Source organism: Dicentrarchus labrax, unplaced genomic scaffold (genome assembly GCF_905237075.1).
Source record: "Dicentrarchus labrax unplaced genomic scaffold, dlabrax2021, whole genome shotgun sequence".
Taxonomy (NCBI): Eukaryota; Metazoa; Chordata; class Actinopteri; family Moronidae; genus Dicentrarchus; species Dicentrarchus labrax.
In genome coordinates, this window is record NW_026136720.1 from 27,656,142 (window position 1) to 27,670,797 (window position 14,656).

The window sequence follows — 14,656 nt, forward strand, 5'->3', positions numbered from 1 at the left end:
ATCCACCTTAGTAAAACCCTGGTGAGTATGACATGGTATTATTGTCATAACAAATGAACACAGAACAGATCAGAAAACAGGAAGGCTCCTTTCTAAAATGTGGTAAAAATATAAAGGTAGAATAAAGTCTCTTTCTGCAGCAGAGGTAGCTAAGGGGCCCGACCACAATTTGTTAATTTAAAGTACAGTTTAATGACTTAATGCTGAGAAATTTTGACAGCCCCCTTTAAAACTTTGTGTTTTTTTATTGCTATTTGAGTATGGATTAAAACAAACAAGATTTAATTAGTAAAATCTAGAGGTGCTGGGTTTTTTAAACCTTGGACAGAGCCAAGCTAGCCGTTTTCCCCTGCCTTCTGTCTTTATGACAAGCTAAGCTTCCCCTAGCTCTGGTTCATATTTAACGGACAAATGTAAGAGTCATCCAGATCTTCTAATCCAACTCTTGGCAAGATAGCAAATAAGAAGATATTCCAAACTGTCAAACTATTCCTCTAAGCGTTTACTTACCTACTGCCCTTGCAATACACACAGTGAGACATACAGACACACTCTACACTCTTTTGTACCTAGAACGGCTGCCGCTGAAGGAGCTGCGCTGGGAGGAGTGGCTGGAGTAGGAGCTGAATGAGGAAGAGCGGCTGCGGGAACGAGATGACCCAGAGCCTGTGTAGGATGAAGAGCGAGACGAAGACCTGCAAAACAAACATGTATTTAAGGTTAGTGAACAGATTCTTGGCTTTGCAGCAGTGGTTATATTTCCAGACTAGGAGAGGGCATCAACACTGAAAATCCTCAATAAACTGTAGCTGTCACCATCAGCCCAAAATGTCAATTTGTCAAATACTTTGGTTTATGACCAAATCCCTGCAAAACCAATTACACTTTCATCAGCCTCTGGAGCACTTTGTGCTCAGTGATTCAAATATTGTAGTAGCTGGCATTCAAAATATTTATCATGACACTGTATCAAAGATACCATGACATACAATTCAACAGAACAGAGCCATACCGCCAAATGTAACCTTCTGTTTTGGAAATAAAAGCTCTTGTGACGAAAGTGGTCGTGACTGAAACTCAAAAAAGAAAACATTTCATAAGATTTAGTCTTCACAACCAAAATATCTTATTATATTTAATTAGTGCTGTCAGTTAAACGCGTTATTAACGGCGTTAACGCAAACCCATTTTAACGGCGTCAATTTTTTTATCGCGAGATTAACGTTTGTTTAACTTTGTAGTTTTTTTCACATGCTGTTGCAACAACTAGTTACGTTAGAAAAACTACAACACCACACCGGATCTAGCTAGACTGGAAAAAAAACAACAGGCACGCCGCACACACTTGTTTAAGAGTAGTAGACGTTAAGTATTGAGTGGATGGCGAGTGTGAGACGCCGAAATGGATGCCAATAATATTCTGAATGGAAAGTTTACTTTTAAAAAGTTGCCAAATGGTTCCATTGACAAGACCAAAGTGATCTGTGTGTTTTGTCGTTGTGAACTGAGCTATCATCGCCGCACGTCCCGTCTGAAATCCCACTTGATGGCCAAGCACACAGCTGATGCGAATTCTCCGCCCCCTCGTCAAAGCCAGGCGACAATGGATGATTATTCAATAAAAACAACATTTGCACAAAGGTGGAGGCCCCCATTGTGTCCTGGATTGTTGATTACCTGTTGGGCAGAACACAGTACGTACGCCTACAGAACTGTGTGTCTGACAGGCTGGTCAGCAACACTGGGGCCCCACAGGGGACTGTCCTCTCTCCCTTCCTCTTCACCCTCTTCCCCTCAGACTTTAACTATTGCACTATTTGAGTCCTGCCACCATCAGAGGTTTTCTGATGACTCAGCAATAGTTGGTTGTATTGAAAAGGGTGATGAGAATGAATACAGGACTGTTGTGGGCAACTTTGTCACTTGGAGTGAGCTGAATCATCTGCAGCTCAATGTGACAAAGACAAAGGAGCTCATAGTGGATCTGAAGAGGGTGAAATCACCAGTGACTCCTGTTCCCATCCAAAGCAGACTCTTTTTCCTGAGGGGGCTGAGGTCCTTTAACATCTGCCGGACAATGCTGAGGATGTTCTACAAGTCTGTGGCCAGTGCGATCTTCTTCGCTGTGACATGCTGGGGCAGTGGGCTGAAGGTCGCAGATACCAACAGACTAAACAAACTGATAAGGAGGGCCGGTGATGTCGTGGGGGAGGAGCTGGACATTCTGACGACTGTGGCAGAGAGGAGGATGCTGTCCAGGCTTCAGTCCATCTTGGACAATGTCTCTCACCCTCTCTACGACACACTGGCACAGCAGAGGAGCACCTTCAGCAGAATACTCCTCTCACCCAGATGCACCACAGGAAATCATTCCTGCCTGTGGTCATCAAACTCTATAATGCCTCCCTCAGAGAGTCAGACACCCCCTCTCTGTAATCTGACTCAAACTTTTTTTTTTTTTTTTTTTGCACTTTATTAAACTGTATATATATATATATATATATATATATATATATATATATATATATATATATATATATAAAACTTCCCTCTCACCCTCTTGGGGTGGTATCTGTGTGTCATCCTCAAGCTCGGGTCCTCTACCAGAGGCCTGGGAGTTTGAGGGTTCTGCGCAGTATCTTAGCTGTTCCTAGGACTGCGCTCTTCTGGACTGAGGCTTCTGATGTTGTTCCTGGGATCTGTTGGAGCCACTCCCCCAGTTTGGGGGTCACTCCCCCGAGAGCTCCTACTACCACGGGGACCACGCTCGCCTTGACCTTCCACATCTGCTCCAGCTGTTCTTTCAACCCTTGGTACTTTTCAACCTTTTTGTGTTCCTTCTTTCTGATGTTGGCGTCTGCTGGTATGGTCACATCTATATATACAGTGGGTACGGAGGGTATTCAGACCCCTTTAAATTTTTCACTCTTTGTTTCATTGCATCCATTTGCTAAAATCAAAAAAGTTCATTTTATTTCTCATTAATGTACACTCAGCACCCCATCTTGACAGAAAAAAACAGAAATGTAGAAATTTTTGCAAATTTATTAAAAAAGAAAAACTGAAATATCACATGGTCATAAGTATTCAGACCCTTTGCTCAGTATTGAGTAGAAGCACCCTTTTGAGCTACTACAGCCATGAGTCTTCTTGGGAATGATGCAACAAGTTTTTCACACCTGGATTTGGGGATCCTCTGCCATTCTTCCTTGCAGATCCTCTCCAGTTCTGTCAGGTTGGATGGTGAACGTTGGTGGACAGCCATTTTCAGATCTCTCCAGAGATGCTCAATTGGGTTTAGGTCAGGGCTCTGGCTGGGCCAGTCAAGAATGGTCACAGAGTTGTTCCGAAGCCACTCCTTTGTTATTTTAGCTGTGTGCTTAGGGTTATTGTCTTGTTGGAAGGTGAACCTTCGGCCCAGTCTGAGGTCCTGAGCACTCTGGAAGAGGTTTTCTTCCAGGATATCTCTGTACTTGGCCGCATTCATCTTTCCTTCAATTCCAACCAGTCGTCCTGTCCCTGCAGCTGAAAAACACCCCCATAGCCTGATCCTGCCACCACCATGTTTCACCGTTGGGATTGTATTGGGCAGGTGATGAGCAGTGCCTGGTTTTCTCCACACATACTGCTTAGAATTAACGACAAAAAGTTCAATCTTGGTCTCATCAGACCAGAGAATCTTCTTTCTCATAGTCTGGGAGTCCTTCATGTGTTTTTTGGCAAACTCTATGCGGGCTTTCATATGTCTTGCACTGAGGAGAGGCTTCCGTCGGGCCACTCTGCCATAAAGCCCCGACTGGTACAGGGCTGCAGTGATAGTTGACTTTGTGGAACTTTCTCCCATCTCCCTACTGCATCTCTGGAGCTCGGCCACAGTCATCTTTGGGTTCTTCTTTACCTCTCTCACCAAGGCTCTTCTCCCACAGCTGCTCAGTTTGGCTGGACGGCCAGGTCTAGGAAGAGTTCTGGTCGTCCCAAACTTCTTCCACTTAAGGATTATGGAGGCCACTGTGCTCTTAGGAACCTTGAGTGCTGCAGAAATTCTTTTGTAACCTTGGCCAGATCTGTGCCTTGCCACAATTCTGTCTCTGAGCTCCTTGGGCAGTTCCTTCTACCTCATGATTCTCATTTGCTCTGACATGCACTGTGAGCTGTAAGGTCTTATATAGACAGGTGTGTGCCTTTCCTAATCAAGTCTAATCAGTTTAATTAAACAGAGCTAGACTCCAATGAAGGAGCAGGACCATCTCAAGGAGGATCAGAAGAAATGGACAGCATGTGAGTTAAATATGAGTGTCACAGCAAAGGGTCTGAATACTTATGACCATGTGATATTTCAGTTTTTCTTTTTTAATAAATTTGCAAAAATGTCTACATTTCTGTTTTTTTCTGTCAAGATGGGGTGCTGAGTGTACATTAATGAGAAATAAAATGAACGTTTTTGTTAATTAGTTAAAATTTTAAAGGGGTCTAAACTGAATACTTTCCGTACCCACTGTGTGTGTGTGTATATATATATATATATATATATATATATATATATATTATTTTTTTTTTTTTTATATATATATATTTGTTCTTAATATATGTTGTTTGTATATCTGGAGTTTGTAACGAAAATAATTTCCTCCTAAGTTTCTGATTCTGATTCTGATGTTGGATACAGAACTCTCCGTCTTAATTGCCATGCATTTTCTATTAAAAAAAAAATCTCCTCCTTAAAGAACCAACTCAACATTTCACCTTCAGAACAAATCAGGGTTCTTCAGTCTGACATACCAAATACCTCATGTGTCTACTGAATAATGAAGACATAACAAAAAATCCCCTCATGGTTTGACACAGTTCTTTTTTGTATGCAAGACTAAACAGGATGTTTTCTCTTCCAGTGTTCAACCACACATTACGTAGTCCTGTAAGGACAAAATCAACAACTCTGCCTTGCACATGATGGTGCAATCAACAGCAGCCCTAATCCTAACCCTAACCGTAACCACCTGCAGGCTCAACTTGTACGATCCTAGACGTTGTATGCGTCTGCTGTTTTTAGCATACAAACAAGAGAGACGAAATAAGTAAACAGTAAACAATGAGTAAACTAGAGTTTTTCCGCTATGTGAAGATATTGGTGGCAATTATTAATTTAATAACTTTGTGTCACAGTGGATTTCACTAATTTTAATTACTGTACAAGAATAAACCATCTTATCTTTATTTTGTATCTGTATTTCCTGAAAAGAATGTATTAGCATATGGAGGACTAAAAGTGCCAAAATTAAATAAATAAATACACCATTAAATAATTACTTAAATGTGTCATTAATTAATAAAAATTGGAATTAAATACATAAATGTGTTATTAAACGTGTCATTAATTCATTAAAATACCAATTAATTTTATGTAAAAAACATACATAATTAAAGCTGCAAGCAGCGTTGGGCGGGACCTCGCACTCCATGCAACTCGGGGCGTGCTGCGGCCGCGAAGTGTGCCGTCGTAACACATGCGGACCACAACATGAAAATTTCACGTAAATCAGATCAAATCGCCACGCAGCGCTTACTTCCTGTTGGCAGTAGGTGGCGCTCTCACTATATCTGAATATTGTCATGTAGACGTGTTCAGGGCGGGACTCTCATCAAATGTGAAGTTTTGCTGAGATTGGACCATGTACACTGAAATTATGATAACTTCCTGTTGCCACTAGGTGGCGCTATCACTATTACTGAATATGATCACACAGATGTGACTCTTATCATAAATTAACATATAACCATATGTTTTGCATTTTCTGACCACATTTGAGCTGGATCTGATCAACCTGATAGGAGTAGAACATAAAATTATAAAACTTGATATTTACTGTTGCTAGTAGGTGGTGCTATCATTATATCTGAATATTGTCATGTAGATGTGTTCAGGGCAGGACTTTGGGTTATGGGCTTACTGGGGGGCGTGGGTAAGACATTTTGCTTATTGTTAAGATTCACAAGATGTCATTGTCATCATCCGAAGGGAGTTCAGACAGGATTTTAGCTGGATCTGGTCAATCTGCTGGAAGATATACAGTAAAGTATAAAAATGACGGTGGGTGGCGCTATCACTATTACTGAATATTATATTGTATGTAGATGTGTTCAGGTCGGGACTCTTATCAAACGTGAAGTTTCATTGAGATTGGACCATGTACACTGAAGTTATGAGGACATGTACAGGGTGGGACTGTTACAGAATATGTATAGTTTAGTGGAGATTAGACATTGAACACTGAAGTTGAGTACTATCTATTTCATGGCGAATCGTCGAAATTCAATGCAACACCACGGGCACACTGTTCAAGGTACAGTCACAAATAGCACAACTGGTAATCAGGAACATATTTCAAGAGCAGATCCCAGAAATTCCCTAGGAGTTCGGTCAAATACAAGCCCAAAAAGTCAAATTGACCACAAAATGGTGAAAATTAAAATTGAAATTGCAGACTTCCTGTGGGTTTTGGGGCATGGGTCCAAGAGGCATTTTGTACGTCTCGGCACGTTACACGTGCCTACCGAGTTTCATACATATCGGTGAAATGTGGCGCCGGGGCTGCTTTTTTAAAAATCCTGTAGGGGGCGCTACAAACACGACAAACACGATTTTTGGTATGTGAGCTACAGGCACCAGTCTACACGTGTCCTGTGAATTTCATATTCATAACTATTACGGTCTCCGCATAGTGATTTACCATGCCACCAGAGTGCCACATAGTGGCATGATTTTTTTTCCTTTTTTATGGTGAGCCTCAGGGAGCCATGGGCAACCATCCTGCCAAGTTTAATTTTAATCACACTTGCCGTTGCGGAGATATAAACTTCTTCATTTTAAAGAGTGCCACCTTGTGGTGATGACCTGAAATTGTGTATGATGCATAATGAAGACATAATAAACTATTGACGCAAGTTTGGTGTCAATCGGACATACCAATGTGGAGAAATGCCCAACTTCCTTTTTTGACAAAAAATCAAAAGGAAGTGCTAATTTAATAACTTGCTTATTTTTTGAAATATCAAAATACTTTAAATTACTTTTTTTTTGTCAGGACGGTCTCCAGGTGCTACGTGCAAAATTTTGTGCGAATCGGACCAAAAGCGCATGGATGGAGCATGAACACATAGTTTTTGGACATTTCACGCTCTAGCGGAAATAGTGAAAATCTAGGCGGAAGTGGGCGTGGCCTATATAGGGAGATTCAGCTCCATTCACCGAACGCGTGGATATAAGGTTTTTGAATGTGAGACAAAGTATGCAGGAGTTATTAGCCTAACCGCATTTTTTATGATAGTAGTGCCACCTAGTGGCCGACCTGAATGTGATGCATAGAATATCCGATTTTACACCAGGCCCAACAACTTTGCCAAATAAAATTCACGAAAAGTATACATTCAGGGGGTCAAAAATGCAGCGAAAGGTCCTAAACGTAATAATAAACAGACCAATAACAATAGGGACCTTCCAGTTGTCACTGGCTCGGTCACTAATTATTTCACTATTTAATTAATTATTTCATGGTCCTGTGTTGCAGTGCTTCATGAATTCATTTTATCTGTCAAACTCACCCATCAAAGTCAGTGGGGGTGGGGTTAACGCTTATCTTGTGTGATCCATTGCTTTGGTCTGAAGCCAGAACTGCTTTGTTGGAATATTGTAGGGGGTGAATCGGACAAAGCGCATAGGAGGAACACAAAAAAGTAGTTTATGGACATTTAGCAGAACAAAATCCTAGGCGGAAATGGGTGTGGCCTATATGGGGAGATGCAGCTCACTTCACAGAACGCGTGGAAGCTTTTTGAACGATGCGGGAGTTATTAGCCTAAACTCACTTTTCTTGATAGTAGCGACTTGAAAGTGACGCATAAAATATAAAATTTTTCACCAGGCCTGACCACTTTGCCAAATAAAATTGACTTTTTCGTATATGTTCGGGGGGCAAAAATGCAGTTAAAGGGGCTAAAAATAATAATAGCAAAGAATAATAATAAGAAACAAAGCAAATACCATCTCAGTGGTCGCTGGCTCGGTCCCTAAAAAATGCAATATATTGAATCACACCCCCTGTATCATGTATGGTATTGCCAGATTCTTGCCAATACAGAGCCCTATAGTTAATGCTATACATTAATCTGAGGAAGTACAGGTACAGCACACGATGCGCGTGTCTTAATGCAAGCTGTCACTGAATGTAAAATACACAAGCCTTTACTTCATGAATAGTGGGCCTGTCTGAGACCATACACTTTAAGCTACCTAGTGAGTGGAGCAGTATTACACAGTTTATCACTTGAAACGTGGCAGACGGACATTCCTTTTTTCAGTATTTCTGGTTATTGGCGATTGTCACATTACAATTTTAAGCTTTCTCCTTTATTAGGAAGGTCCACCTGCAGGTCAATTTCTAGAAAAGATGTTTTTACCACAGCAGGATAACATGAATTGCTTGCTTGCTTGTTTTTCAACTCATGAAAACTTATCTCCCCACCAGGATGACACAGGACTTGAAAGAAGAGTTCCCACCTGGAGGAGTTGGAGAGAGAGACAGAGGAGCCTGAGGGCCTATGTCGCCGCCGGCCTCGTGGTGGAGACCCCAGCCCGGGGCGTCTTCTGGGGGATTTGGACCGACGCCACGGGTCCTTCCACTCATCTGGTCGCCTCATGACTGGAACGACCTCCTTCTTTGAGGGAGGCTCCATCGGCCTGCTGACAAGATTGAAAACATGGTCAGTGGTTGGTTAGAGACGAGTCTAAAAATCTAGGCATTTGGGATAAACTGGATGTCAGCATTTTTTTTGCCAATTTAAATATTGCATACAATGTCATGAGAACTTTCACCGGCTCATGTATTGTTCTAATTAGGGGATTAATAATGCTGCTATCCATTTGTCTCGTAAATCCCCCGCCCGAGTTGCTCTGACGCGCTAACGTGACGTTTGTACCACTTATAGCGTTCCTGTTTGTCTTTGGGCATTACGAGTCGGAAATAACATGTGCAGCAGCTGTGTTGTTATTTTTTTCTCGAGCCACCAGGGGCAGTGGCAGGCTAGTGTTATTGTTAGCTACAGGAAAACAGAATTTTTAGCAGGCAATAACGAAAAGTAACTGTAAACACTAGAGCATGTGAATGAGAGGGAGGCTTTTGGGTGGAACTTTAAAAAGTTGGAGCGTCACCTTATCTCCTCTGAAAGAGGACAAACAAAGGACATGAGGTGCTGATTCTTAATACATTTGTAAAAATGTTTTTATTTATTCATTTATTTTTAACCACCATATTGTGGGAACAATTTTCACAGCTGTGGAGCAGTGAAATATGGAATTCTCTGAGGATGTATCGTTTCAGATTAAAAACTCAACTATGAACTCTGAACAAATTCACAACCCAAATTCACAAAGTATTTTGCAGGTTGTGTGAGAATAAGTGAGTGAGTGTGTTGTCTGACTTATAAACCTTTTGCACTGAAAATGGCTTTTGATTCACATATAGGTGTAGTCCAATGATAATTTCCCCATTACTGATGTCACTTTTAACATATTTTAATAAACAAAGGGGACTTGACGTCAATAAGGTGTTGGACTTGCTGTCAAAGGCTACATACAAAAGGTCAGGTGTGATGAGTCAAGGATGGACAAATAAAAAGTACATAACTGTACAAATTTAGCTGGTATCTGTGGCAAATTTGTATAGGTATTTATAGATACACTGAAAACAATGACAAAGATAAGTGGCTAACATGAAACTGCACACAGAAACTCAGTCATTTCCGAGCTTGGATGTACTGATAAATATTTGGGCTGGGATTCAAGGGGCTATGATTCAGTTATAAAAAAGGCTTCATCTTAAATTTGGAACCAGTTAATTGTTAGAATTAATATAATATATATATAATCTTATACTAGGGCTGGGCAATATGGAAAAAATTTTTATCACGATATGTTTTCCCATATTGATCGATCTCGATTCTTATCACGATATGTAGTTTTTGCAGATGCTGCCAGTGTGAGGGACATCCTGAAGCTTGAAGAAACAAGAGATTCACTGAAACTTTATAATAATAAAGTTTAATAACATAAAAAATTAAAGAATATGCCTTCCAATAATAAGCACAAAATTTTTTTGTTAAGGTCTTCATGCAGACAAAGGATTCACATTACACTCCCACATTGTATGAATCTTTCCATTGGTCAAGAGAGCAGCAAGGCCCACAACTGGCAAAAGAAAATTCAGTGCAGCGCTCTTTCACTCATACAGAGTTTTATATGCTTTCAAAATAGTTCAAACTAATAAGTGACTGGTCACTTTTCACTACATTTTACATTTTTTGATTTGTAAACAACAACTTATTTAAACACCTTAAAAAACAATTATTAAATAATAATAATCTCAAATAATCTCAAATATTTCATATTATTACGACTGGATAGATTGTTGTTGTTTAACAGAGCCGCTCCCGCTAGCGATGCTGACGGCAGACGTAGTGGTCTTGCTTGGCTGTGTGTGTGGTGTCGTGCCAGCTTGAGCCTGCAGAGTCACACTCTCGGTGTAATTACTGGGTCGGTGCCGTCTCAGGTGATGGAAAAGATTTGTTGTGTTCCCCGTCCTGGCTGGTACCAACCGCTGGCATATTTTGCAGACCTGCTCCTGGTCACTTTTGCCGTATCCAAACCACGTTTACACAATTGACGTCGTGTTACCTTTTTTTTCAACAATGTCTTCGGTCTCGGGTGATGTAGTGATGTCGCTTTCGCGTTCGGCATTATTTTCGCTGTCCTCGACTTCAGTTTCGCTCATTTTTTCTCCTTTTTCCAACTTCTTTCCCCCTAACTGTAGCCACGCTGCTCACAATGGGAAGTGGGCGTGTCCTACCGGCATACGGCAGCCGGCAGACTCTGATACTGTTGCGCTTACTTTTTCATGTGATATCGAATAATATGTCCCAAGCTTATTATCGAAATCGATCAAAATTTTATCGCGATCCCGAATCGAGATCGAATTATCACCCAGCCCTATCTTATACTATGTATCATCATGTCACCCAACCATGAAACCGTGAAAACAATTAATAGTAATAACCAGCTGAAATGATGCATCACAGACATATATGGGAGAAGATTTGCAATGAACCGTGGGATAACTCACAGCAGCAACATTTACTATTAACGTGTATGGGATTTTCCCCAGTAGAGATGTTTATGTGAAACAGACAGCAAGATTGAAGTGTTTATCTTCAAACCTTTCTCTAAATATTTGTTGGAGGAAATGAACAAGATAACTGGATATGCCCACTGAGAATGAAACTGTACTGTGTTACAGAAACTTTGAGTGAATGCTTGAAGGAGTCCCATCTCTGTGCCAGTTGCTGCCTGGTAAAGGCCAAGGGTAGGCATTTTAACTGGTGTGAGGAGCATATTTTGGTTCACTATTACAATAGAAACTGCCTTTGGACTATGTTCTGTGCAAACAGTTTAAAGCTTAATATCATATGCAACAAGGAACAAATTAAACACTACCACAAATCTGGAACAAGCACACAGACTTGGAAGTACATAATTCTCTTCTTGAACAAAATAAATGTGTAAATATACAACATTCTATATTTCGATATTTGCCTTTTTAGGCACATATCCCAGAGTAAATGAGAAATTCCACAGGTGTGATGCAAGAGCATACAATGTGGCCTCACCAGAGCACAACTCAGAGCTAAAAATAGAATCACAACATGGCTATTTTTAGCTCTTAGTTTATATTCCTATTAATAGAATGTTTCCTTTGAGTAAGGAATGAAAAAAAGGAAGGAAGTGGGGCAAATAAACCCACAAGGTCCACAGAGTATAACAAAAGGTACTAGGATGTTTGCCAACCTTTGTGGGCTTAATGAATCTGCGTGAGAAGCCTTCTGGAAAAACACAACCTTGTCTGGTGGGAGGAGGCTCAGTTGATTGTACACATTTAAATTGAACTTTGCACTGTGTTTTTTAATAGAGAGCAGATGTTTATTAAAAAAACACCATGTAGACTACAGGCTTCAGCAAGCAGCGACTAAAGATAGATATGGATCTTAAAATCTCTATTGAAATGCAAAATACAGTTCAATTTAATTACATATTAAGACCTGTTTAAGACCAACTGTGTTTTGACTAAACTGATTCTTATTGATTTATGCTAGCTTTCAGTAATCAAAACATAGATTTCTACATTTTTGTTGTTCCATGTCGCCTCTGGCAGGTAATATTTCCTGAGAGCTTTACGTCACCCATCACTAAACACAATAGCAAAATATGGGTTTGGCTCCCAGTCGTTGATAATAAAGGTGAACGAAACGTCAGTATTGTTTGTGCCTCTGAGGCTGATGAGAATACATAGTTAAGTTCCACATTTTCAAAAGCAGGAAACACAAATGCGGGCAAAACAATGGAAATATGTGACACCACTGGCCGTGTTATCAGTCATTAAACCAGCGGACTGAAAAAAGGCAGACAGAGTTGTAGTAGTGATTCACTGGGAGGAATATCTTGTTACATTGCATGCCACAACAAAGGCATAGCCTTTAGTGGTGACTGGGATTTCTAGTTACAAATTTCCATGTCTTTTGTGACAGTCAAAACTAACAACTAAGTGGTTGAGAGCACCCTGAACAAGATAAAAAAAACAAAGAACATAAAAAAAAAAGGCATAAATATCATATAACCAGATTAGATGATATGTTTTAGAGTAATTAGAGTGATTGGATTGTTACATTTGTGGGCTTAAGAGAGACTATCTACTACTACTACCTATTTGCACATGGCACACCACCTGCGTTACCTATGCTAATAGCAACACGTCTCCAGTTGGACTTGAAGTTGACTTCTCTTATATTTCCTCTCTAGAAAATCAAGAGAAACTGACAGAAACTTAAGACAATGTTAGTGCATGGCTTGAATGCACAAACATTTTGTGGAACCTGGTTTTTCCATGTAAACTATGAATTGGCAGTTATAAAATATAAAAAGAACTTATACTGATGGCAGTGATCGGTATCGGTCAATACTGCTTCTAGTGATCTGCCTCAAAAACCCTGACCCTTATCCAGCTGGGAACCAACTTTTCAGGTTCTGAACCAATTTGTTTTTGGTATAAATGCTCCAAACAGTTCAAATTAGGTGCCTAACCTAATACAAACATCTTCTTCTGATGAAAGAAGATGATGAAACTGATGAAGTACTGAGGCAAGGGCAAAAGGATATTGACATGGTAATGAGTCATTTTTAAACAAGATGAATCATCACTTAATAGTGTAAAAATATCTTCACGTTTCCTACCCCATATATATAGGCTTAACACAGCAGTGAAAAGACTTACTGCCACATACTCCATGTCATGGTGTTTTATGTGAACAGAATGGGGACCTACAATAAATCATTTTTTTAGGACTGAATAAATATTAAATATAGTGTGAGCAGTGAAAAATTGAGTGGACAAGAGTTTATTTGATAAGATAAAATTCCGAAAATAATAGGCTTTTTCACAAATGGGAGCCAATCAACAGGGCAACACTTCAATGCAGAATCTTATATACCACCCTTGTATTATTAAATATTCAACTAGCTTAGCTGGCTACTAAAATTCAAAAATGCACTGCTAGGTTTATGAGGACGGCAGTCAGAGTTCATCATGCTCTTCATCAGCTTTCACTCCTTTCCAGCTTTTACTGAGCTTAATGTAAAGTGGGAAGTTGAAGTGGAAGTAGAAACATTTTCAAGCTGTCTGCTTATCACCTTCATTATAACGTAAAATATAGCAACTTACATCACAGCAAGAAAACGTGTTCTTTGTTTATGTTAGATAATGGATGTTTAAAGTCTCCTACCACGCACAATCCTATGAAAATGAAGGCTCGCTAGCTACAATAGCCAATGTTGGTAACCAGAAACATCTATAATCCATTGTCCATTTGATAATCTAAACAAAGGACACTTTTTCTTGCAGTGGCCTTTCTAAAAGTGAGCAATGAGGTTGGAGCGTCACTGCTTGCTTTCAAACGACAATGTACATCAGTCACTTTTTGGCAGCACTGAGCGTAAAAAAGAGCCATAGGGACCTAACATTATCTAGGCAGTGACAATCAGGCTAACATTGCTAACAGAGATGGTTGTCAAAATGTTGGGAAGAATAGATTTGATTAAATACCAGCAAATTCTGGAAGCAAAAATCATCTGTAAAGGAAAGCTTCTACAACAGGATAATGATCTAAACTTACCTTGAAATCCACCATGGACTACCTCTAGGTACTCTCTCTAAGGATAATGTAGGATGGCCAAACCATTGCACATGCCACAATAATGTTATTTTCGTTCAATTTATAAAATAAGACAAACAATGCATAAATGTTTGCTGCAAATATTATGTTCCATACCCTTGAGAGGCTTTACATCTTTTAAAAGAACAAAAATCACCAAAATGTGTTCTTTATTAAGGGGTAGCCAAACTTTTACATACAACTGTAAGTGGCTGAGTCATATCTGTTCATGTTAAAGTTTACTAGAAGCTTCTAAGTTGCTCATGGTGCTGGATATGGCTGCCACCAAAAAAACTCCAATGTTTGGAGCACAAAAGACTAATTATGGCTAATATTAAGTTGTCAT

General features: G+C 39.9%; 1 protein-coding gene across 5 annotated transcripts in view; it reads right to left on the bottom strand.

The window, feature by feature from the left end:
- Nucleotides 1-14,656, bottom strand: part of zc3h18 (zinc finger CCCH-type containing 18) — a 46,056-nt gene that overhangs the window by 18,148 nt on the left and 13,252 nt on the right. For 4 of the 5 annotated variants that reach the window (XM_051383146.1, XM_051383144.1, XM_051383145.1 and 1 more), the window contains exons 10-11: nt 8,555-8,737; nt 570-695 (exon numbers count right to left, since the gene is read on the bottom strand). In XM_051383146.1, the coding sequence (XP_051239106.1) occupies nt 570-695; nt 8,555-8,737 (309 nt within the window). The remainder of the gene's footprint in view (nt 1-569; nt 696-8,554; nt 8,738-14,656) is intronic. The other variant, XM_051383147.1, reaches the window with a different exon arrangement.